The sequence below is a fragment of the Haplochromis burtoni genome, unplaced genomic scaffold (genome assembly GCF_018398535.1).
Source record: "Haplochromis burtoni strain Fernald_Lab_line unplaced genomic scaffold, NCSU_Asbu1 Contig_115, whole genome shotgun sequence".
In the NCBI taxonomy this organism is placed as follows: Eukaryota; Metazoa; Chordata; class Actinopteri; order Cichliformes; family Cichlidae; genus Haplochromis; species Haplochromis burtoni.
The window spans coordinates 159,361-184,763 of NW_024582476.1; the positions used below are offsets into that span (position 1 = coordinate 159,361).

General features: G+C 38.9%; 2 protein-coding genes across 12 annotated transcripts in view; one reads left to right on the top strand and one right to left on the bottom strand.

The window, feature by feature from the left end:
• Positions 1-9,552, top strand: part of acaca (acetyl-CoA carboxylase alpha) — a 31,487-nt gene extending 21,935 nt beyond the window's left edge. For all 11 annotated transcript variants that reach the window (XM_014335568.2, XM_005928529.3, XM_042223579.1 and 8 more), the window contains 13 exons: positions 60-180; positions 339-449; positions 2,483-2,626; positions 2,729-2,849; positions 3,811-3,907; positions 4,043-4,139; positions 4,246-4,381; positions 4,456-4,633; positions 4,722-4,834; positions 5,481-5,635; positions 6,403-6,573; positions 7,606-7,742; positions 7,883-9,552. In XM_014335568.2, the coding sequence (XP_014191054.1) occupies positions 60-180; positions 339-449; positions 2,483-2,626; positions 2,729-2,849; positions 3,811-3,907; positions 4,043-4,139; positions 4,246-4,381; positions 4,456-4,633; positions 4,722-4,834; positions 5,481-5,635; positions 6,403-6,573; positions 7,606-7,742; positions 7,883-8,009 (1,708 nt within the window). In that variant the 3' untranslated portion in view covers positions 8,010-9,552. The remainder of the gene's footprint in view (positions 1-59; positions 181-338; positions 450-2,482; positions 2,627-2,728; positions 2,850-3,810; positions 3,908-4,042; positions 4,140-4,245; positions 4,382-4,455; positions 4,634-4,721; positions 4,835-5,480; positions 5,636-6,402; positions 6,574-7,605; positions 7,743-7,882) is intronic.
• Positions 9,553-19,088: 9,536 nt separating this feature from the next.
• On the bottom strand, positions 19,089-24,081 carry LOC102304473 (LIM/homeobox protein Lhx1). Its single transcript, XM_005928526.3, has 5 exons — positions 23,411-24,081; positions 22,639-22,859; positions 22,202-22,476; positions 21,436-21,592; positions 19,089-21,171 (listed from the first exon to the last, which is right to left on the bottom strand). The coding sequence occupies exons 1-5, from the start codon at positions 23,578-23,580 to the stop codon at positions 20,795-20,797; spliced, it is 1,200 nt and encodes a 399-aa protein (XP_005928588.1). The 5' UTR covers positions 23,581-24,081; the 3' UTR covers positions 19,089-20,794.
• Positions 24,082-25,403: the final 1,322 nt, after the last annotated feature.

Here is a 25,403-nt window from a genome sequence, read left to right on the forward strand (position 1 = left end):
CAAAGGTAAGAGGGAGTCATCGCATCTGGATTTGAGTGAATGTATGTGTTGTCACGCAGGTACAAGATCACTGACATTATAGGTAAAGATGAGGGGCTGGGTGTGGAGAATCTGAGAGGGTCGGGAATGATTGCCGGAGAATCCTCTCTGGCTTACGAGGAGATCATCACGATGAATCTGGTAAGATTCAAGTGCGCACTTGTGTGCAAACACACATTCATATATGTAGTCTGCTGCTTTGCCTTGAGTTTGTATGTTCTGTTAAGAAGAAAGACTTGCTGTATGTAAAGACGTGAAAAGCTGGATGGTTGCTTATTGGAAATCTTGCACTCCTCTAGGTCACATGCCGAGCCATAGGTATTGGAGCCTATCTGGTGAGGCTTGGACAGAGGACCATACAAGTGGACAACTCCCACATCATCCTTACTGGAGCTGGAGCCCTCAATAAGGTGAAATGGGTCATTTTTGTGTAATTTAGATACAGTAGAATACAGTGATGGTGCCTTTCTGCTGTTGTAGAAGAAAAACATGATTGTGTTGTACACATGTGCACTCTGCTTCTCCTGTAATGGGGAGTGAACACCAAATGAGCTGTTTCTAAATTCATATAATTAATGCATCTGCGCTTTAATGAGCAAACCAATATATATTCATTAGTTGACTTTTAAATTTTTCAGCTAATATGGCAGGAAGGTCAAATGGGTCTTTTATGTTTTTCGTCCTTTTTTTGTTTTTTTTTGTTTTTTGAATTATGAAAAAAATGTAACAGAAAACGGTGTGTGCTTTGATGATTTTATTTTTATTTTTCGGTTTATATGGCTTGTTCCCCCCTCCCTGTTTGAGCAATTTTGAAGCTCATTCCCTCTGCCTTGCTGTGTTCTACTGGGATTCCCTTTCCGATCCCAGCCACAGGCCTGGCTGCCACTCAAAGTGGAATAATTGAAAGCGCACCATGAAGTTGTATTTGCATAGAAATAGAGTGACATGCCAGAGGCTGCAGTGCAGGACACCCATATCATTTGTTTTTAATCAGAATGAAAAGTTTTGCTGATGCAGATTGTTTTTTGGTTTTTTTCTCGCCTATATACACTTGATTAGTGTGTGTCTGTGTGTGTGTCTGCACGCATCACTGCCTCCTTTTGGCTTGCTACCCATTCTCTGTCCTTGTCAGTGCATTAAGATGATTTCATTTCAAATTGGATGACAGTTCACAACATGACAAACCATGCAAATGGCCCAATGATGGTATATCTATTTGCTGGAAGCTCAATTGTTTTTAGATTGTCCCACTGTTTTGCTCCATTTGTAGGAGCAGCATCACAATAATGGTTACTGACAAATGTCCACAATATAGAGGTGATGAATAGCAACACATTTTTTTGTTTTTTATTTGGAGAAAATGATTTTAACCAGCAACACTGATTTAAGATTTTTTTTTTCTTTTTTTTTGGCCTGCTCATTTATCATGTGACTTCCTGGCTATTAACTGAAACTTAATAGAGAGCAGGAGGCTACCACCCAGAGATCATCATTTCATTAACTGCTGGAAAGAACTCCTATTTTCATGGGGAATGGATAGTAACTACTAGCACAAATACCCCAGCGAGCTGTTGCTACCACTTGGTGCCTCGTTTTCTTCCTTCCAATCATCTCCCTTCGTTCCTCCTCCTTTGTCTCCTCCTCTTCTCTCCGCAGTGGAATCTTAATGAATCTGGCGATGGCCAGAGGCACAGGGGTTTTGTGTATGTCAAGGTGACTGCAATGTTTCTTGGGGCAGCCAGCTTTCCTGACAGCTTTAGGAGAGTGCCCTAGATTTGTAGCCAGATACATAACCATTAATGGTAATAAAAAAAGTAAATGATGGCTGAAAAGGTGAGAGCTGAGGGTAGGGATTGAGCTCCTCTCTGATTTTTATAGAAGCATGTCAGGGCCCTGCCACCTGTTCTGAGATGCTTATGAAAATAGGGTGGGCTGGAAGTGAGATTTTATGGCTTCAGGTTGGCAAAGGAACAACATGAAGATAAAATAAGTTTGGTGGCTCTAAATGTATACAGATACATTGGTTTTTGTTGCACACCAGAAATGGATGTAAGCCAGTATAATGAATTAGGTTTTCTTGTTAAGAAAGGGACGTGTTAATTCATGCAATGTGTTAGGAAATCGGCTATGAAGAGAAGCAGGCGCTGTCCCCAAAAATGTGACTACTGTGAAAGAGGGGTATCGACAAGGCTGCCGTAACCTGGATACACAGACTAGAAACTTGTTTACAACACTTCCTGTTGTCAGCCAGTGTTGCGCAACAGTATTCTGACTTAGTTTGAGACTAGTTTTTAAAGGGTAAATCCACATTCTGTTCAATTAAGCGGGAAACTAATGCTTCAGGTTTTGAAACATTGCCTTCATTAGTTGCCTGATCTAAAATAAAATACCTTTGTCAAACATTTCCCCACAAATCCATACATTTGTCCTTTTCCTACATTAGGTGCTGGGCAGAGAAGTGTATACATCCAACAACCAACTCGGTGGAGTTCAGATCATGCACAACAATGGTGTCACTCACTGCACTGTTTGCGATGACTTTGAGGGAGTCTTCACTCTTTTGCAGTGGCTGTCCTACATGCCCAAGGTAACAGCTCGATGTTTAGAACGTATGTAAATATAATAATGTAATGTACAATTTCATTTAATAATGTGATATCATGATCATAATGAGTGATCTTTTCCTCAGTGTAAATCTAGCCCAGTGCCCATCCTCAATGCCAAGGATCCCATAGATCGACCGGTAGAGTTTGTACCTACCAAGGCTCCTTATGACCCTCGCTGGATGTTGGCAGGACGCCCCAGTCAGAGTGAGTGCCTAATGTGGACGTATTTAAATTTGATTATGAAAATGTTTGGACTAGCAAATCGATTCTCGAGTAATATTTGAAGAGTGTGTATTAAAAAAAAATGCAGACCTTCTATTCACTGTAGCTTCTTTGTTACTCTGTATTAAATGCCCAGTTTTATTTACTAGAAATCATCCTATTAATTATTAATGCTATTGATGTTATAATTCTGAACATAGTCAAAAAAAGCTGTAGTGGTTTGTTTAGCATCTAAGCTCTCAAATCTAAGCTTTGACTATAAAAATAACGTATACACTTCACTTTTCCTCTAATGATCATCAATATTGCTTCATCAGCAGTTGTTAAAAAGTCAAGCCACATTTTCTTTTGTGTTATTTAAAGTAAATATAAAGATTTATTATTTCAGCCTGATAGCCTAAGAGTTAAAGGTTGAAATAATTCATTACAAGAGAAAGGCTATTAAGAAACTAAGCAAGAAACAGTGAAGCCTAACACCATGCCGCCAAAGGCCAGATCAGCACCAAAATTGATGCAGTGTGTTTTACACTGCAGGTCAGGACTGAGCAGGTTCCACATCAGTGTAATTACTGCTTGGGATGGCAAAGAGATCGGGGAACCGTGTGGGAAGCCAGTCAACGTCTGGTAGTGATGAGTGGCCAAGCTTAATTGAATGGTAACCTCTTAGGCTGGGCATGTTTCTTGGGGTGTACAGGCAGAAAAAGAGCTGAGCAAGTCTGCTTATACAGTCATCTATCACGGGCGGTGCCAAGATGACAGATCCTGCGAATATACACGCTGAGTCTGCACACAGAAGAGAGCTAGGGATTTTAAAAATATCACGAGAAGAGAGAATGCTTTTTGGAAGTGGATCTGATTGTGTTGCATTTAGAATTTTCATTAATTAACTTCACTTTTTGCCTTTATTTACTCTGTGCATGTATTCTGCTCTCTCTCAATAAAGCTCCAAAGGGTTCCTGGCAGCTTGGCTTCTTCGACCATGGCTCTTTCATGGAGATCATGCAGCCGTGGGCTCAGAGTGTAGTGGTAGGCAGAGCCAGGTAAGTCCCAAATAAAACCAGGTTACACGTCACTAAACGTTATTGATATACAAAACAAAACAAAAAAATTGATTAGCTTTTAAAAATCATATCAAGGTATTTTGTAGATTTTAACAGTGGATGGCCTCTTTACAGACTCGGTGGGATACCGACTGGAGTTGTTGCTGTGGAAACCAGGTCAGTGGAACTGTCGATCCCAGCTGATCCAGCCAATTTAGACTCTGAGGCTAAGGTAAGGGTCACTGAGTGTGTATATATTCAAGAATGAACAGGCACACAACACATTCACAGACACCTTTGTACTGATACTGCTTCTTTCGTTTTTATTTTATATTTAGCTCATCCAACAGGCAGGACAGGTGTGGTTCCCAGATTCTGCTTTCAAAACTGCTCAGGCCATTAAGGACCTAAACCGGGAGGGCTTACCTCTCATTGTGTTTGCCAATTGGAGGGGCTTTTCTGGAGGGATGAAAGGTACTTCTGCCTCAGTCACCAACCAATTAGTGATTGAACCCTATCTTCATCTAATATGGTTTTATCCTCTTTAGATATGTACGACCAAGTGCTGAAATTCGGGGCCTACATTGTGGATGGGCTGAGAGAGTACAAGCAGCCAGTATTGGTTTATATCCCCCCGCAGGCTGAGCTGAGAGGAGGCTCCTGGGTCGTTATAGATCCCACCATCAACCCCCGGCACATGGAGATGTACGCCGACAAGGACAGCCGGTGAGCTTTGGAGAAAAGGAGGCAGATTTTTATTTATTTATTTTTTTAATACCTTGTCTTTCCTCACTTAAATCCTTTCTGTTTCCAGAGGTGGTGTGTTGGAGCCTGAAGGGACAGTCGAGATCAAGTTTAGAAGGAAGGATCTGGTCAAGACCATGAGAAGAGTAGATCCAGTCTACATGGGCTTGGCTGAAAAATTGGGTAAGCCCCACACTTGAAATCTGAGTATTCCTCTTTAGGGCTATCTCTCTTCCTGCCTGTTTGGTCTTACCTTCATTTAAGGGAGAAGCAAAAAGTGTGAGCATACATGCTTTCCCTGTCATTCTTGATTTTGTGTCATCTTTTTTGCATTCCCCTGGGAGATGTCGGTCACAACCTTCTCAGATTAATCACTAGCTCTACTGTCTCTCCCATGCAGACTATTGATTTTTTTTCCCCCTTTGGACCAATGCTGCAATTGCTTGGAGCTTTCGGCATAGTGATGGTTTACTGTGAGGGTTTTGGGAGCTCATCTGTCTGCTCTGAGAGAAGTGAGGGTTTGGGGGCGGTGCTATAATAAAACACTATTAGCAGAAGTTGATTCCCAACTACATTCTCATAGAGAACCTGTGTTTATGTATAACACACCAAAAGGCAAAAACAGGACTACCATGCAACTGCCTCCATAAAAAAAAAAAAAAGGCTGATAGTACAGAGGTAAACAGAAAATACAGTTACATTATACGTTCTCAGAAATGTAGATAAGCACATGCACTTTTGATTGCTGATCCCTAAATTCAACTTTTTAGAATAATCCAGTGAAATATGCCTAATATGTTTCATGCTATTACTCTGAAACTTCCAACAGGAACCCCAGAGCTGAGCCCTCCTGATCGCAAAGAGCTTGAAACCAAACTTAAGGAGCGTGAGGAGTTTCTTTTGCCCATCTACCATCAGGTGGCTGTACAGTTTGCGGACCTCCATGACACTCCAGGTCGCATGCAAGAGAAAGGGGTCATCACGGTGAGAGCTAACACTATCACGTGTGCACATATGAAGGTGTAGTCTGTGAATAACCTGAAAAGCCCATAGGGGAGTATCAGTCTAGCTGCTGCTGCACCTGCCTAGTGAATAATGTTTGGTCTCAACAGGCTGCGAGATTCATCCTTATAATTATCTTCTGATGACCCTGGTCTATCACCTTAGCAACTACAGAGCAGCCTTAGGCAGACCCCATCTCATTCTGTGCCTTCACAGACCCATCTTTCACATACAAATACACACAGATACACACTTTGCTCACATGACCAGAGGGGTGTTTTACAGATGGATGGCAGTCGGGGTGGTTTTTTTTTTCTCTTCCCCTCTTTCCTGTCCTACATGCTATATACAGGAGAGGATTATTACCTATTCTAAAGTATACTAGCACGGAAAAGGAAAACAGACATCCTCAGACCATCGGTTCACTGTAATGTGAAGAACAGCATGTGTTATTAACACACCAATCTGCTTTACAACAATTACATTTTAAATGTGTTGAATTAGATTTTATTTTATTAAGGCTGAATGAAACCTATAAATTCATTGACATTTGTGTCAAAGCAGACAGTTTTTAAGCCAGGTAATACAGTGGTCTACTTAATTAGTGCTACCTGAGTGCCACACCTTTGGCTTCGCTTGATACAGAAGGCAATACTCCACATTAAAATTGGCATTCAGCAGGATTAAAACGTAGCTCTTCATGATACCAGCTCTTTGTAACGCTAGATGCTTGTCTTTTGCCTCTTCAGGATATCCTAGAATGGCAGACATCCCGTCAGTTCTTCTACTGGCGTCTGCGGCGTCTGCTGCTGGAGGAAACCGTAAAGAGGAAGATCCAGGTGGCCAACAGCGAGCTGACAGATGGGCAGATCCAGGCGATGTTGCGCCGCTGGTTTGTGGAGGCCGAGGGGGCTGTAAAGGTAAAAAGTATTTTGTTGGCGTTTTTAGGTTTTGTTGTAAAATTGTTCAATATGTATTGGCTCTGAGTGAAAAGTATGATAATATGGAAGGATGTGGTGGTTCATAAATTTTAAAGTTTGACTTTAGAGAGCGACGGGATCGTGTAGAATTCATTCAAAATAAAAACTTTGAATATTTAAAATACTGGTAAATTCTAGTTATTTTCACAGTAGACTGAAACCAGAATTGTGGAATAACAAAATATCTGTCATGTAGTGAACCTTTTCATCATGTCCACACAACCACACAGGATTGTAGACATTTCTGCTTTTCAGTGCCTTTCATGTTAGATTTTTTTTTTTTTTTTGGTAATGTCTCATTGTGTATCGCTCTGTGAAAGTCATCATCTTACCTTCCTTCCTTCTGTGCTTCCTTGCTTCTAAGGCTCAGAGCTCCAGCCGCTGGGGTGACAGGAGTCGGCTCAGTGTTTGAGATCTCTTAAGAAGTGGCCTTCTTGTTAGCTAATACATTACCCTAATCAGGACTGGCTGTCTTAAGCCACAATTAATCACAGCCCTGGCACGTGCAGATAGGAGAGCAACACGCTGTTTCTTAATTAAAAGCAAACAGATTAAAAATGATTAATAAGGGCGTTAAATGTTCTTGTGGACCTCAAGCAGGACTGTTCATAAAAAGGCAAGAGCCCATTAAACCCCCAAATCTTCACTAAGCCCTCCAGCCTGGCTTTGTTTGGGAACAGAAAATGCCAGCACTCATGAATACTAATTTTTCTATCAGGTCCAGTCAGCAAGACATCAGGCCCCCACTTTGTGCCTGTCCATCTTTTTTGTTGTTGTTGATGTTGATATTTATTTGTTGATTCATGATATTTTGCTAATTTTATCTTTTAATATGGTGTGTAACTTTTAATTGCTTTTACTTCCACTCATTGTTGCATCATGAAAAAAGTGGGATTTTCAGGCTTTATATATGCTTAAATGCTGCATACAATGATTCATTTTCTGTCCTTTAACGCTCTCTGTGTTCTGCAGGCCTATCTGTGGGATAACAATGAAGAAGTGGTGGCATGGCTGGAGAGGCAGCTAGCTGAAGAAGAGGGTGCAAGATCAGTCATTGACGAGAACATCAAGTACATCCGCAGAGACCACATCCTCAAGCAGATTCGCAGGTGATCATTCAAAGCTGTGCAACAGCGCAAACTGCTGCTGAGTGCTGGAATTAAATAGCTCATTTTCTCCTTTCTTAACCTTCATTCGCCCACCTGACAGGTTCATTTTCTTTTGTTTCCCTCTCTTTTTTTTCTCCCAGCCTTGTTCAAGCCAATCCAGAGGTTGCCATGGATTCTATTGTGCACATGACCCAGCACATCTCACCTACTCAGAGAGCAGAAGTGGTACGTATCCTGTCCACTATGGAGACATCAGCATCCTCCTAGTGGGGGCCTGTTTTTGCCCATGCTTGGCTTAAAGCCCAGCTTAGGCCATAGTCAGACCTAAACAGAGCCTGGTTCAACCTGATCTGGAGATTGAGGCTAGAGGAGCCAGCGTGATGACCGCTGGCAGCAGCCACGTTGTTAATGAACCGCTGGCAATGATTCTCAGTGATCAAGAGTTGACTGACATCATTTATAACATTTTGTAAATGGCAGTACACATGTGCTAGTGTTTAAGATGAATTCATGTGTTTTGTACTGAAGAGCAATTAAAAGAATGACAATGTAGAAATATCTAGTGAATTTAATTTAATAATACGTTTGGAGTTTACACAGATGACTCGAGAGGATGTCTATGCTTCCATGATAATCCATGCTTTTCAACTGGAGTGTTCCCAAGTATAAATTAAACACGCTGTTCTTAAAAAGACACCTAGGTTTGTGACATACGCTTGCTAAGATTTGCAAGCGTTTTGATGACCAGCTCAACAGTGGCGACACATTGATAGAGGAGTTAGAAAGAAAGGGGTTTTTTTACACTCCTAAGCATGGAGCACTTAGTTACTGAACAAAGACAGAATTGAACAGGGGAGCTCAGCAGGGAGCAGCAGAAAGGTCCCTTTTAAACCCCAACTATTGCACAGTTACCCTGCAGTGAGCAATGGGCAGCTCGCCTCACAACAAAACCACAGCTGTCCCCTTCACACAGTAAATGCTGCTTTAGAGGCACTTTAGTGCTTACTGTTCCCTTACATTGCAGCCAGAATCAAGCCTGCATTTGAAATGTTGCATCTCGCATACGTGCAAACATAAATGCACAAAGGGAAACAAACAGTAACGCACGGAGAGTTGACGAAAGCTTGAATACGAAATGGAGATGGAGTTTAAAACGTAAGCTTGCTCAGAAAGATCTTTTTTCCTCTTTCCTCAACAGCTGTTGAGTCTTAAGTTAAGCTTGTTCTAAATTTATGTTTTATTTGTTTGAGTTTCTGTTTTTTTTTCTAAAGAGATGTATTTGAATTAACAATCAAATGGCCAAATCTTTTAAAAATGTCTGTGAAATGATAAAAGGTACTGTTCACATATACGTTACATTTTAACTGTAATCAACTGTTGCTGAAGTTTTTACGTCTGGTGTATGAAATGTTTTTTATTTTTACCATTTAAACCAGTCTTCTGAATCACATATTCGACTGTATTTGTGTTATGATAGAAAGACAACCTGTTGTTAGGAACTGAGTACATAATGCTAATAATAACAACGGCTAAAGGGCACTACATTGTTAAATTTAGACTTTTGGATCATTGTGTCATTATAATGCCCTGCTGAATACCAATGTTGGCAATGTGAAATGGCTTCATAGTTATTGCTGTGCCTTTTCTGTGTGTGTGTGTGTGTGTGTGTGTGTTGACACCTGTACTGACAAGCTTCCCAGCTGCTTTCTAAGTAACTGGATGTTTCCTAATTGAAGACGGAAAATAATCTCCACTGATGACGATGTGCTCTAAATGTAACTTCAACTTTAAATAAAGCTTACCCAACTTAGTTTAAAGTTTTTTGACTTATTTTTTTAACAAATGTCTTGTTTTCAAGAATTTATGCTAATTTAATTTGTCAATTATTTTTCTATATCGATGATTCCGGCGACTGATAATCACATCACTGGAAGCCTCGTTAATTCCAGTAGTCAGAACAAAGTCTGTGACTCTGGAGAGACATTTTCTGATTATTTGAAAATGATAGTCTTCCCATTCCTCAATCCACAGATGATTAAAGTGCCATTTTTCTCTTTGGCTTTTAAACTTCAACAGTATTAAGGAGGATGAAGCAGATCAAACAAATATTGAGGGATCTAGCTCATCCTCCCCTTTTTTCTTCTTTTTTTTATTCCGGCTCTTTCTTTCATATCATCCCCTTGGCTCTGTCAACTCTATTACCATGTTACCAACAAATATGTAAGACAAATTGAGTTGCATGCACCCAATACCCACCACAATTATAGACGGCCCAATAAAAGAAATGATTCATTTGGTAGTATAATTGGAAATGTGCCTTGCTTGGTCTTGCTGGTCTCCCAGAGGGTTCTTGCTCATTTGTAGTGGCATGCTAGGCCGATTAATTCTGCTTTTAATCACTGACAAACTGCGAAATCAGGTTCCTCGTCAGCCACTGGAGGGAAGAGGATCAGTAGGTGAAACTGACAGAAACTTGTAATGATCTTTCTCTAGTTAAGGATGCAAACTGGATCTGCTGATATATAGTTATAAGCTTTGTTGGAAATAAATAAATAAAGAAGAATACTTTAAATGTTACTACAGTTGAATTAAATATTCATCTTTACCCAAATGACAAGCCCCAGTGACTTCTGGTGTCACGCAAAAAAAGTGACAAAAACAGGAGGGGGCAGAAAGAAATATTAGTGAAAGAAAGGGGGAAAAATTCACATCTGTGATGAGACTGAAAAAGAGGCATTACGATGAGAAGACTCAATCATGCATCGGAGACAACCATAATTCCACATTCACGCGTCACAATGACTTGACAGCACTTGAGAGACAATGCCTGTGACCCAGTTGCAGGATTCCAATTAGCAGGGTGTATGCAACAGTTGAGATGAAAAGAGAACAGGGTCTTTACAGAGCCCCAGGGCTGTCTGATTACTGCCTGAAAACAAGAGTCTTTTGGCCATGACAAAGAGTAGACAGACACAGAGGGAGTGCCAGGTCCCAGCTGTTCTCCCCTTTTTTCCAGGCAGAGGATTTTGAAGAGCTCATCTCATCTCTGCGTCCCTCCCTGTCTTTTTACATTTCAGACATACTGCAAATTTATAACAGGCCAGGGCACTACAATGCTATCAATTTTATGAGTATGTGGTCATTTTTTAATTAATTTTTCCCCTACGGTATTGAAATAAATGTTGGCTTCAAACCTGTTTCTCTTATATACTGAAGGCACACTGAGGAAAATATTTTTTTTCAATAACTGACAAAAAAACCCAAAAAATATTTCACGTTGCATCATGTGCAATTTTAAAAAGTGTGTTATCATACAATGCTGTTGGAAAGACACTGCACACCATGGGGTGCAGTTTTAAGAAGCTGGACAAGTGGAGGAGAAAAGAAGGAACAGGCCTAAGATAAAAGTCGTGATATGATGAAAAAAGATCCAGAAATGTCCTGACACAAGATCTGAGAGATGCATCTGGCCCTTCAGCTGATCCATCTACTGCTCTGTGAAGCCTCAATTGGAAATAATCTCAGTTAGGGTAGCAATCAAGAAGCCATTCTTGGAGAAGGAAGAAAGGCTGGACACAACTAGACTGAAAATCAGTGGCAACAAATCTTATTGAGTGATTAAAGTTTTTGTTTTAGTTAAAAATGTCATTAAGTCTAAAAGTGTTCAGGAGAGCAGTCCAGCAGTGAGTGTCTACAGCCATTTATAAAACAGTCAGCGGTGTTGAGGATTTTGTCAAAACTTATGGTATTTTGAAATCATTAAAGTACCGTCACATTTTTACCCACGATGATGCAATACAAAATTGATTGGCAGCTGCTTCATTTTATGCATGTCAATGATCCCAAGCACACTGCTAATGCAGTAAGCATACCTGGATACTTTTACATCCCTGCCAGTGAAAACACTCAGAATATACTTTGCTACTTATTGTAGAGCCTACCTTACAATATAAAGCACTTTGAGGCAACTGTTGTTGTGATTTGGAGCTGTATAAATAAAATTGAATTGATTTGAATTGAATTGAGCTTTGCAAAAGCACACAATGGAGCACTATGAGCATCACCAAATATTGACTTTCAGTCTCTTTTTGCACTTATACTGTATTTCCATTTATGCTTGTTGTTTCATATCACACATATTTCCCATGTTTCTAATAAACTATAAAGAAATGAGAGGTGGCTCCAAACTTTGCACAGTGCTATATATTGTGAATAATGCATATGAGAATATAAATGCAGTCTTGAAACTTCCAGTGAAGCTGAACCTATATCAGAAAGTAAAACATTGTTGTCACTCTGGTGGCTTTGTTTGGATTTAGTTTCATGATAGTGAGATTAGAACGATAGTGATATTTCCCCATGCATCCCAGGTTTTGTGGTTTGTAATCTTTGATAGTGTCTCAACGCAAACTCAGTTCCTGAAATGCAAACCCACGTATAGATCAATATTTAAATAAATGATTTAGAGCATCTTAAATGCAGGGTATACAGAGGTTGTGAACCTCTTTTGAGGGCAGGAAAGCAGCACTTCAGCCCTCTGCAGGAGTAAAAGCTTGCAACACTCTGTGATTGTCACTTCATAATGCTGCCATTTCCTCTGTACCCAAGCCTGGTAAAGACTGAAGTGAACTTTGGCACACATCAGCAGCAATTTTTTAAAATCTTGATTGCACCAAAATTACACAAAGATCAAATAGCAAAAAGTCATCCTTACATTTTGTATACAAAATGTGAAATTATTACAGTGCATGGTTGGGGAGTGTGATTGCGACTCGTCCTGAAAATGCTGCTCACACACTTAATATTTCACACACATACTATAACAAGGAAAACATGGCTTAATCAATATGAACCGTAACACGGAAGAAGCTTCACATAGCTGTGCATTGCAGGCCAGGTAAAGTTGTCCATTGTACTGTGCCTCCCTCCCCTCTCCTCTGCTCCTTTATCCCAGCATTAACATTCATGGAACCACTGGAGTGTTTCGGGCTTCGTACGTTGAGCCAACTACAATATGTACATGGCTGAGGAGGAAGGGAGAGGAAGGTTGGAGCCCCTGGAATACGATCTGTGGAAAATGGGGAGGGGCAAAGGAGGTCGATGGTAAAGGTTCCCCAGTATGAGATTGTGGAAAGGTCAGCAGCCGAGGTCCAGCACCTTTGGCCATACATCACAATTATCACTGTAGGTCATCAACTGGTATAGAAAATATGGAAGCCGCGGTAGATCCTCACAGTATATTGGACGTGTTGGTAAGGGTGGGACGGGAAAAAGATGCTATCTACTGTTACCGTGTCTCTCAGCAAATGCTACTACAAACATAATTGTCTGAGCCATTCTGACTACAGGGCTCTGTAGTCTACTCAGCCTGTTGGTCGGTCGCTTTGAGCTATAGACTGAAATCTAACCAGCTTTTAGGTTGATTGCAGTTGAATTTGTACAGATATTCAGATTCTCCAGGTGATGAATTAGTCACACATTGTTGGATGCCCAGCTTCTCATTTAGATGCACGGTGTATTTGAATTTTTGGAAAGTCGAACATCTGTACAGTTATTCCACAGACCGCCATCTGCTACAGACTTTTAAAGACTTAGAAGAATTCGTCACTAAAGGTGATCAAGTCTTTGCAGCCAGGACACCACAATTACTAAATTCCCTGCCTGAGGATCTCAGGCAGGCAACACATTTTTATCATTTGGCTTTGTATAACTGCTAATGCCTTTATCGCATTTTTTTCTTTCACTTTTAAGGCAGTTTTTCCTTCTTTTTTTCTGTTTATAATTTATTTTGTGTTATTATGATTTTTAAGTTTAACTTTTCATATTTGTTGCTTTTATTATTCTTTGAATCTTTGTTTTGAAGAAGCTTTAAATAAATGCAAAAGTAAAAAGTTTTCTCCTTTCACACCATTTAGCACAAGACTGACAATATTGCTTGCTTTTATGTTGCTTTTTATTCTGTGTACAGTGACCTTGAGTGTTTTGAAAGGCGCTTTCAAATAAAATGTATTATTATTATTAATGTTTCCATAGAATACACTGTAATACGAAATAAAGCTCTTTTTATTTTTTACTTTCCTGTGGGGGGTTTTTTGCCAACAAGCTATCAAATGAAAGGAAAACTGAACAACAATGAAAAAAATAAAATAAAATAAAATAAAGTAGAAACTCTGAACCAAAATAAGTATGCACAACTATAGCTAATCCTCACTATAAAAGGTACACCACACAGATAGCCTAATATAAGTAAATAAATTTTAAAAAGTATAAATTACTCAATTACAGATTTACATTTCATGTAATTTAATTACATTTAATGAAATACTTATAGAACTATGTGTACTGTAGGTTCCTTGTGACTTAGTCACCTCATCTTATTACTTTAGGAATGTGTACTTATTGTTGCTAATTTGACGTTATGAAGTTTAGTACAAGATGCACCATCAAAGAATCTGAAAGCCCGTCAAGCCAGAACTGAAGATGCATTAATTAATATGTTCAAGTAAAGACAGCCTGCACTGAAGTGTATTGTGTGGCACTCATTATGGGTTATGATATGCACCGTTTAGCTGAATGCAAAGATCAGTCCAGTCCAGCAATGAGTCCATTTGAGAGATGTGTCACATTAAATTGCATACATTAAGGGCATATCAGTGGACCATAGAAAGCCAACTCCACATGGAACTGTTGGTTTACCGCATCTCATAATGCACGTCCTTTGGCTCTGAAGGACAAAGGCAGCCAACCAGAGAAATCCCTGTGCTTGACAAGCTAGCTTGTAGTAATGTCATGTATCAGCATTAGTTTACTACATCTAAATCAGACTGATAAAAGCCATCTAAGTTCTCAAGAATCTGTCCGGCCTCCAGATGAGTGCTGGTGTAAGTATAGATGAGAGAAGGAGGGTTGCTTTTGATTTTAGGCAAATTCGCCTGAACTGAAACTTTTATAAGGTTTGAGTTTACATTTAATCAAAAAATGGGAGTGAATGTTAGCTACTTTATTATAACTGCTAAAGCTTGCACTAAACAAGAAACATTTTATGTCCCAAACTTGCTCAAACATTAGATGAAACGTTGAAACTGATCCATTGGAGCTGGAGAACTGCTCTACAGTCACCTCCATACTGCACCCCATTACATGCACGTATGCACATATACCATATGCAGAGCAGAGTTTTTCACACTTGAGCATACAAGCTTACCATCTGATCAGCCATCAGTGTCATGTCTTTGTCTCAGTCTGCATTGTGCAGCAAAGCAATCTGAAGGAATTCAGTGTGCAAAAGCCTTTGCTATGCAGAGGAAAATCATGCTTTCAAAACAATTTTTATTATTTCATTCATGAGCAGATGGATACTGCTCGTAACATTATTCTGAACAATACAGCCACATACATGATCCAAAATAAATAGAAGAGAGGAAAGAAAAAGTTTTCCAAAGACCCATTAATAACTGAAAATAATCGCATTGTCATTAACTTTAGGAGCAAGTGACACATTGATTAAAATCTTAACAAGTGAATCTGCCTCTTTTTTTGTGAATGGTTGACTCCTCAGGCTCAATAACAGGCTGAAATCAGCTCTTGGCCTCACGGATTAGGCAGTGTAGGAAAAGAGAGTAGGTGGGGAACACTCGTGATTCTGTCCTCTTCAACTTTAATCAAAATTACACTGACGTGCTGCAGCCCCCCTCCATGTCTTTCATAATAATAGACCGCTAAAAATTCAGAAGGCAGGCTCCACATCAATCACTCGCCAGATTTGAGTCCAATGCAATAAATATGTAAATGAGGAGAAGCCAATGTCTCGTAGCTTTGAGATCAGCGCAAGGAGGGAAAAAAGGAGAAAACTGTATTAATTGCCCATGGCCAGAGGAATCCTATTACTGTGGGCATTGATTATAAAATTCTATGTGTGAATGATTTTCATGCAGAAACTGGAGTACCAAGCCTCAAGCATAAAGTGAAGAAAGAGTCAAATTTGTGAATTGGGCTAGATTGAGAAAGGGGCTAAAAAGAACAGCAATGAGAAAAATACTAAATTTAAGTTCAAATCAAATAAGGATCAGAAGGATTCATCTCAAATTGCAGTAGATTATTAGTACATGGTAGCATTTATCTTATTGTTTTGGGTTTTTCTTTTCTTTTCTCGGTTTTCAGGTGTTTAAATTTTGATACACAGGATGTAAGATAGTTATATTTGTTCACGCTAAGTCTTCATAGGTGACTGTATTATTCTCCTTGAGAAGAGACTAAAAAAAACTTTTGATAATTGGTCCAACAAACTATGCTGATTCTGTCTAAGAACATTGTCTAGTCTTGTGAAGAACAATAAAGATACTATAGCTGCAGGCATCTAACCAAGCTGCTGATACCCAGCTCAAGTGTCAGGGCATAATAGGAGTCAAACAGTCCATCCAGTCAGCGGTAGGCAGCTAATTAGCCATCAGCTCTTTTGTGCATAAAACATACCCGATATATAAAATACAGTTCAGATTTCCTGGACACCAGGTTCCATGATTGCTTGCTTGATTTGCTATGTTTTTCAGGACACTTATGAAAGCAGTTAAATTGGTAGGTAAGTGCACAAATCAATGCTTAGAGGTCAATTAAGTCTTATCCCCCCCCCCCTCCTCCCTCTCTCTCTCATTGTCAGCGAGATTTAAATTGATTTGCTGGTTTCACGTTTGACTTGCAAATCTTTCTCTTCATCAAGGTATTTTGTTGAGATTATAGGGATTACGTTTCCAGCATAACATTATCTGCTACAGCAAACGGGAACGTGTAAATGTTGTAAATTTCAGTTAATTAGCAGAATTCAAAGATCAATATTAGCAAAAAATATAATATTGTGTATTAGGGGCATTTTCAGACATGCTTTAAGTGGTAAACTTTCTACCAAATTACACTGAATGGCCAACTGATGTTAAGTTCACCATCATGATTAGAATTTCTTGCACACATAGTACGAGGGAGAGCAGAGCAGGCCAGCAAGAACAGCAGTACTATCTCTCATGCTAAGCTGAAATGACACGAGAGCACATTTAAATGACATAAATAAACTCTGGATTGCATCTCAGAGCCCTCACACTGCAGCATTATCTGCTGAGGATTACATTTCTATATCAAGTAGCTGTACATTTCTACAGACAGGTAACAAATTAAAGGTAAGGTGCTGGGCTAGAGCAGCTTCAGTGCACCTGGCAATGCTTCTGCAACTCTCAGAATCCTTACTACAACACTATTCTTCTCTCATTTGGTGTTTTTAGTGTTTGGTGAACAGTACACTGGGCCACAATCTTCTACAGGTGTTCAGTTGGGGATAGCATATGTTTCAGCCCCTACTGCCCTCTGGAACATTGTCAATTCAATCGCTGATTCTGAGGGAGAATTCCCTTTACAAACTCAAACAGCACCAGGAAAACAAACCCCCAGTAGCATAACACTGCCACCAGTTAATATTACTGGAGAGGTCAAGAGCTCAGGTTTGTGCTACCACCTGCCTCTTCATCAGTGTCCTAAACTTCTTCACCTAAGGAAAATGTTATGACTGGAACAATTTCAATCTTTTATAGGATTTTCACTGAATAATTCAAAATTTGAGTGTTATTAGAGGATATCACATGAACATTTTACTCTTTTGGGGGTTTTTTTCTCCGTTGTTATGATGCAAATAAAGTTACTACATGGGGTTCTACACTTGATAAAGGGTTATGGGTGAATAGGAAGTTAAGCATAAGTGAAAATACCATTTAGCATTAACTTTACCAACTAGCAGCAGGCAACACTGATACTAACCTTGACAAGTTGCACGTATTTATAAGAAAATCTCGATGAATATTGAACATTAGGATGTTATCTAGCTCTTTTAGCAGGTTAAGTTAAGCTCATCATCATAAGCTGGTATATACATGTGTCTGGTTAAGCAAAAAACATGCCCAGTTATGTCAAAGTCCATAGTTTTTATCACATCCTTTTAATAGTGTTTAAAAGCACAAGTTGCCTGCTATGAATTTTTTGGGGGAAATGACGCTGAATGTCACTCTTTTAACATTCAGCGTAACATTTCGCAAAGTTGTAACGCAAAAGGGAGACTGAACTTGTTTTTTTCAAACACATCAGTCTAATGCAAACCATATTAACAATTGTGCAACTCTCTTTTCCAGCTTCAGCTCCACATTTTCTCATATGTCTTTTTATAATATTTTGTGATCAGGTTGACATTTGTTAGCCACTGTCAAATCTAATCTTCAACTTATAAACATGCCTCTAGATACACTGGAGGTGGATGATCCATCCCCATGTTTTCCTGCAGTTTATGCCTTGTGACATTGCTCGTCTCCTCTACCCCTCCCCCAATCAGCTCCACTGATCTGCTCCTTCAGTCTCCCGCTTCACTGCTTACTGATCCACTATGCAGCGTCCTGTCCCCTTTTATGATGCTCTCACCTTTCCCTGGCTTGAAAATAGTCACTCTGTCATTGGCCTGTTAATGTTGCAACATGTCACTTAGCTGGCATTAGAGAAAGGCTCATTGTTTATTGCCGGCGAATCCAAATACGTGCTTGCAGCTCTTGAATTATCAAGAAAACACCTAGCAAAGTAACAAGTGCCAAAGATTTTATGAAGCTCCTTTGCATAACACAAGGAAAAACCAACATATATACAGTATGTAATGTGAGTTGATAACTTTCTACTTAAACATTGTGTCTTAGGCTCACTGAACATAACTGGGGGAAAGAAGATGTTAATATATTGACAATGCCAATTAGATAATGCTATAAACACATTAGCACAACAGCTCTGATTTTGGTGAATCTATAGTAAAGTTTCAAAGAGACGTTTTGTATTTCCTCCTAGAATTTCACTTAGTCATAATTTTCCCGATTTAGCAGAACAGTGAGCACTCAGTGTCATGGCAAAAACCGTAAATTATGGCAATGAGTAGCTCTTCACAATCAGTGTAACAGATTAAGCTAAGCAACTTTACAATGTCTGTTATAAATATACAAGTACTTTTGAGCTGAACTCTTTTAGCGGTTATGCATTATTGCTGATGTTATTTAGAACTTATTTCTAATCTTGCAGCAGTTTTTAAGCAGTTGCTGACACTTTGGCTTCTTCATCAGACTCCATAAGAGTGTGTTTATTAAAGGACAACAAAAATATTTTAAATGCACATTTGTACACTAAAAGGATTCCCTCTGGTAATCTTTTTGGTCTATTTAAAAATCTCAAAAGATTACATACATGTTAACAAATCCCTGTTCAATAAACATTCACAAAATCAGGAAAGACTGAAAAAGGAATTCCCATCATTTCCCCCAAAAGTGATAAACAAATAACAATCATCAATAGGACTTTTATTATACAGCATTGTGATGCCTGTTTCACAAACCGGATAAGAAAGGTCAAGTATCTCATGGAAAAAAAGTCGTCTGTGGAAAAGTGAAATACTATCGTTATAAATAATTTGACATTTTAAAGACAAAAGCCGTTTAAGTCTTTAGAGGTGTTTTTTGTTTTTTTTTTACAACTGAAATGGCAGGATTTGCGATGTCCTTTCATTTGGCAACAGTTTATTGTATTTTCAGTATTTTTTGAGGTATGCAAAATAGCATAGTGAAATAGTAGCATTAAATGGGTTGCCATTTAATTTCATTTATTTCATTCTGGCATTTCATTTAATGCCAGAATGAAAATGTTTAAAACAACTCAAAATCAACCCTCTGAACACTTGAGTGTCACATAAACAATTGACTCTTCCATCCATTATTGCCCATTATTATACATACTGTCAGGTTGGACTCATATCATGTCACAGTCAAATCATTTTCTACTCATGTAAATGTTCAGATTAAAATGGCAATACTTTGAAGGCAAACACATGCTAAACAGCAAATTATTCATAAGAAAGGTGTAGCGAAACAAAAAACAATGCAATGTTTCCGCAGTCCTGAGAAATGTTTTTGGTCAGATGTATCACGTTCATGATCTGTAATCAGCGGGTGGTTCATGTGTAATACATGAACATGAATATTACACACAATCTCATACTTGGAATTTGTAAGTTGGCTGAAACACTGAAAGGTGATAAAACAAATACAATCACACAGTTCATATTTGAATTTTAAGGTCAGTTTCATCATATACAGTGCTGTGCAAATTTTAAACATATCAAAATGTGAATGTTTTTAGAAATGACATTGAAATCTGACATTTTATCAATTAACTTTGCATAAAGTGCACTAAGCAGAAAAAAAGTTTCAAATTAATACTGAGTATGACCACCATTTTCCTTTAAAAAGCACAAATTCTTATGGGTGCACTTACCATTGCTTATCAGGGTACTCTTTTTTTCTTTCTCCCAGCCATTTTGAATGTATGGTCACGATTCTTCTTTGCATTTAGGCTGGTCTCAGTTGTTTCCATCGCTTCTTGCTATCTTAGACTGATATAAATACAGCACAATGAGACGAGGGATCTCTGTGGGCCATAGCATCTTGCAGAACTCCTTGTAGTTCTTGTCACTGAAGTTCTTTATGACTCTGTGTGAATGTTTGGGGATATCCATTGCCTTGTCCATCCATACATCCATCTTCTTAACTGTCTATTCCAGCTAGCATGGGCCAAAAAACTGAATACAGAATGGGCTTATGGCCAGTTGATATTCTTGTATAATGGATAAAGAATATAAGCATTAAATGTGCTTAAAACCTTTGCACAGTACTGTACATGACAGAAAAGGTTTTGTAAACACTAAAATACGATTCAGCAGTATTAATGTATTTGTTTATTGCTTAGTCAGTGAGGCCCAGCACTGCGAACCTATTAACGAGCCAATTCACACAGATTATTCCAAACTATCTAATACGTGGCCCGTCAATAAATAACCAACATAAAAATAAAAAAAGCATAATGAAATACAATAAATAAATAAATAAATAAATAAATAAATATTCATAAATAATTATAAATAAATAGCTGATATATGAAATAAAGTTAAGGGTTTGCCTTCAAACTGCATTTGTAGTATTTCGGTCTTAGCCTGATTACCAAACAGTGCCTTCACTCATTTCTGAAGAGGGCTGTGACAGCTGGTTGGTGTATCCGTTGTCACTGAGAGAAACAGTGGTGAAGGGCGTGCTGGGGCCACACATTTCACTGGAGATGCTGTGAATTGAACTTGGTCCATTGGGCTCCGGACTTGGTGAGTCCACGGGATGATGAGATAATGTATCAGAGAAACACTGAACCTCTCCGGGACAGTGGTGCCCAGGATGATGGTGGTCCATGGCTCCTAGTGGAGTGCCAGCCGGGACTGTGGAGGGCACAAAGCCCAGGTCTGCTGGAGTCTGTGCTTGCGATAATGGTGGGCCTTGAAAGTACTCATAATTCCCTCCTGAGCCATAGTATTCACCAGGATATTCTGCACTCATATGAACATAAGGATTAGTGCATTGTGTCAGAATTTAAAGAAAGAATAGTAGTGGCTTTTTTTATGTATCTTGAATTTTTACAATTTGGTCAAAAACAGCATTGATTATAAGATTGTATAAGGTTCATTTTATTGATTACAGCTAATGCATCAACCTGAAAAAGCATAGATACTTTGTACCATATTTGCTTATTTATCTGTTTGTTTTGACAGTCTTAAAACACTAAATCTTAATCATTATTTTATATAGCTCACCTCCATAATAAGAAAAGTGTCCAAGCTCTCCTGGTTCCACTCTCTCTCCCAGGCCTCTCATTCTCCTCGGGTTGCGGAAAAACACGTGTCTCCGAGCGCTTAGAGCGCTCAGCTGTTTCATACGTCTCTCTTTGGACCTCCGATTTTGGAACCAAACCTTTAAGATAGCAGTTCAAAAACAAAGAGCATGAATTATGAAGTGTGGCCAACAGCTTTTTGAAATAAGGGCGACAAATTGCAGTTGGATGATTTGGATGACGATGATTAGAAATAAATCAACCCAAAATAATGACAAGGTCTTTATAAATTGGGGTAAGGTTTTAGTTGATGAGAAAAGACACAAAAATTAACTTTTTAGGTCACTAAAAATATAATTTATAGCATTTTTAAATTAGCATTCAAGATGTATCCGTGCGACACGATTTTTTTTATTATTATTAAGGGGCCTTTTAAAATGCCCATGGGCATCATGAGTCCTCTGTGATGTTAGGGACGCACTGGGCGCACAGATTAAGGAAAACCCCAAATGAGAGGCGGGGGAAAAAATGAAAATCAGCAGAGCATATATTGTACGTGGGTGCTTGCAAGCGCCACCAGCCACATTGCTTTGTTGAGTTGCCTACATCAAAGGCTTTATTCTCTGTAACACTAGTGCCTTGGTGATTGTGTTACTGTCACTTTGTGTGAGTCTGTGTATGAATAAAAAAACAGTAAACTTATAGTTATCTGGGGTTTTTTTTTCTTTTTCTATATTTGTTGCTTTTACCTGGATGACTCTCATGTTGAGACCCGTCTCCCTTGACAGCTGCTCTCTGATGTGCCTGGTGGGCTTCGGTGTGGCCGCAAAAGCCGCTTTCAGGGTCTCCAGCTGCTTGGCTTTTATAGTGGTCCGAGGCCCGCGTCGCTTTCCGACGGCGCTCTGCTCGTCGTTCTCGTTGCTGCACGTGTCTTTATCCGATAAATGCCCGTTTTCTGACTCCTTCCCGTCGTCCTGCGGGTCCTGAGAGTCCGGAGACAGACTTGGATCGCTGCACGTCGTTACTGTAATCAGAATAAGACAATCAGAAAATGCCACTACTCTAGGCTAAATATTTATGAAAAGTGCACCTCAGGAATCTTTTTTAAAAAATAAATAAAATACTCTAAATAATAATAATAATAATAATAATAATAATAATAATAATAATAATAATAATAAATCACCTGAAAGGAGGATTGTGTCTTTCCCAGAGTTGTTTTCATAGTCCTCTTTGCAAACGAACTTGAATTCGTCCAGGATATACAGTTCCTCTCCGGTGGACAGCTGTTTGTTACACATCACACAGGTGAAACAGTTCAGGTGAAACACTTTGCTCTTGGCTCTGCGGACTAGATCACTGGGTAAAATCCCCTGCGCGCATCCAGCGCACTTGGTTCCAAATTTCCTGTTCAAGAGGGAGAACCAAAGTCAGGGAAAAGTTTCGGCACAGACGTGATATGTTGGTCTTAATCTAGGAGAACACCTTTACACCTGCTATGACTTTAGGCCCAGTTTTGACAAGTTTGTGTTGTTTTTACAAAACAACCCCCCCATTCAAACTACCGGAAACTTAGTGTGTTGTAGTCAGTGAAATTACCACAGTCAGTTTTTCACAACTGTAAGATTTGAGCAGAAAGTAAAAATGCAGTTGTCTAACTAAACAGGCTAAACACAAATATTAGGTACAATTGTAAGATATTTTCCATCATAATAATCACAGGAGCTGTTAGGGTTAGCTTCACTTTCAAAGAAGACAGAAAACCGAGAATTAAACGAAAAGAGAGAAGAGAAAGATAAGACGAGGAGATAAAATAACAGCAGACAAGCGTGTCCATTGTATAAAAACATGGTTAGTTGCAACCACTGGAATGCATTTTTAACCTGTTTTTAACTGACTAAAAAAAAACCCCAAACCTTTTCTATAAATACTAAACCACAAACACTGTCAATTCTTACCTAAAGAAATCATTCTTGCAATACAGTTTCCCTTCTCGAGAAAAACACTTCTCTGTCAAACTACATTTGCAGTCGCAGCACTGGACGCATTTGATGTGCCACGGTCTGTCCAAAACTTTGAGCAAGAACCTATCGAGAATAGGTTTTTCACAGCTGGCACACTGAAGCATTGTCTAGACTTATTCCCGCTCCAGTGTGCGAGTGCGAAATCAACTCTTCCTCTTCTCTTCCGTCCCGCTCACCTAGATATGGATTCGCTTTAGTGCATATAATCCAAAAGATCCAGCTCATCCGAATTATTCGCATCGATTAGGTCGCCATCAGTGAGAGTAAAAGTAGTTGTTTTTGTTTGATTTTTTTGTTCCACAGGGCAACAATCCAAATTCAGTCTTTTGCTCCAAATGAAAGATCAGCAGTTGAAGACAAACTGGTATTTAAAAAAATATGTATATATAATAATCACTGACTGGAGATCATAGCGGGCCGTGAAGATGATCCGAGGTGTGCGATTTCAGGACATAAAAAAAATAAGCTATTCATAAATATTAAAATAATTCACTGCGAAAAATCCGCAGTTGGCTAAAGTAGAGAAGAAGAAAGAACAACAATAAAATGCTGTCTGTGCGCTTAGTGTGGTCATATGTGTCCCATTTTGCCTCTGACGAGCTCTCTCTGAGAGAGACGCTGTAATGAGCTCACCTAGCGGAGCTCAGCCTATTGCCTATTAACAAACCTGTGACGTCAGCTTCAGGGGTGGAGGATGAGGGGATTTCATTTCAGTCCGCCACAAATAACTATTTAAGTTACAGAGGTGAAGCATCATGGTTACAAAATAAAATAAAAGGAAATAGAAATGTGGCGGTAAAAACTACAGGAAACCTCAATATGTTTTAAAGCCTTTTTATTTCTTGGAAAATTGTTAAAAATAAATTTTCTAAAAGCAGATTTTAGTGACGGATGTCTAATGTTAACACCGCAAGCTAAAAAGAAAAGCTCAAACTAATATTTAAAAGAAATTATAGTTACGAATAAATAATATAAAATAATAAGGAAAGTGGTTCACTTTACAATAATAGTCTTTTTTATGACTGATATACATTTCCTCTGTAGAATAGAGTGCTGAGAGTCCGTGATAATGTCACGTGAATAAATGATTTCCTTTGGAAAAGGCCGGAGAATAAGTCTGACTGAATCAGTGGCAGGTGACAAATGATCAGCAGGTCTATCCCAGCAGAAAGGCTGTGGGGAGAGGACGTGCTCAACACAGTCTTTTCACACAGACCGACGCTGTGGCCCTGCATTATTCTTCATTGCATTGAAATGACTGGGAACACTAATGGTTATAATCTGTGGCGATAGGCTGCCTCTTATAGATGCTATCTCACCATGTTGGTACACTGGGGACGAAGATAGCGCATTTTCTCATACAAGCTTCGGGTTCTGCTGGGCCCTGATATCCGATGTCCCGATATGTAGGTTGAGCTACTATATATATAATATATTATAGTATATAATATATATTATATATATTATATATATAATATATATTATATATATACTTTGAAGATTTAAAAAAACTTCTTTTTTTAAAAATTTCGTTTTTAAAGCCACACTTCGGATTTTCTCTTGACTTTTTTCTTCTTTTTAAGCAAGGTCACATCACGCCTGACGTTTTACAACTCGTAATTTTATCAGTCATTTTTATCAGAGTCCACTGTATTGATTTACAACGTCTCCACATTTCTTTGACACTTAAAGTCATTACTTTAAAATTCTGCTTTTAGCACAACTAATGTGGATCTCAGTTATTGACAACCAGTCAATCAAGCAGAATTGTGATGGGGAGTAGGGGGTTATTATTGATTCATTGAACAAACTATGTACACATTTACTTAGTGTACGGAATTAAAATCAAGGGATTAAAGGGCCTATCTAATGCTAGAATTGTGTGCATAAAGCAGATTTGTAGCATATCGTGAATCGTTATCACTAT

Bases quoted from the DNA above. Each gene is read 5' to 3' on its own strand.
- LOC102304473 (XM_005928526.3), bottom strand. From the start codon at position 23,580: ATGCTTCAGTGTGCCAGCTGTGAAAAACCTATTCTCGATAGGTTCTTG. The intron at 22,477-22,638 runs GTGATTTATTAT...TTCTGATTACAG, and splicing joins AGACACAATCCTCCTTTCAG to TAACGACGTGCAGCGATCCA. The intron at 21,172-21,435 runs GTGAGCTATATA...ATATGAGTGCAG, and splicing joins ACACTTTTCTTATTATGGAG to AATATCCTGGTGAATACTAT.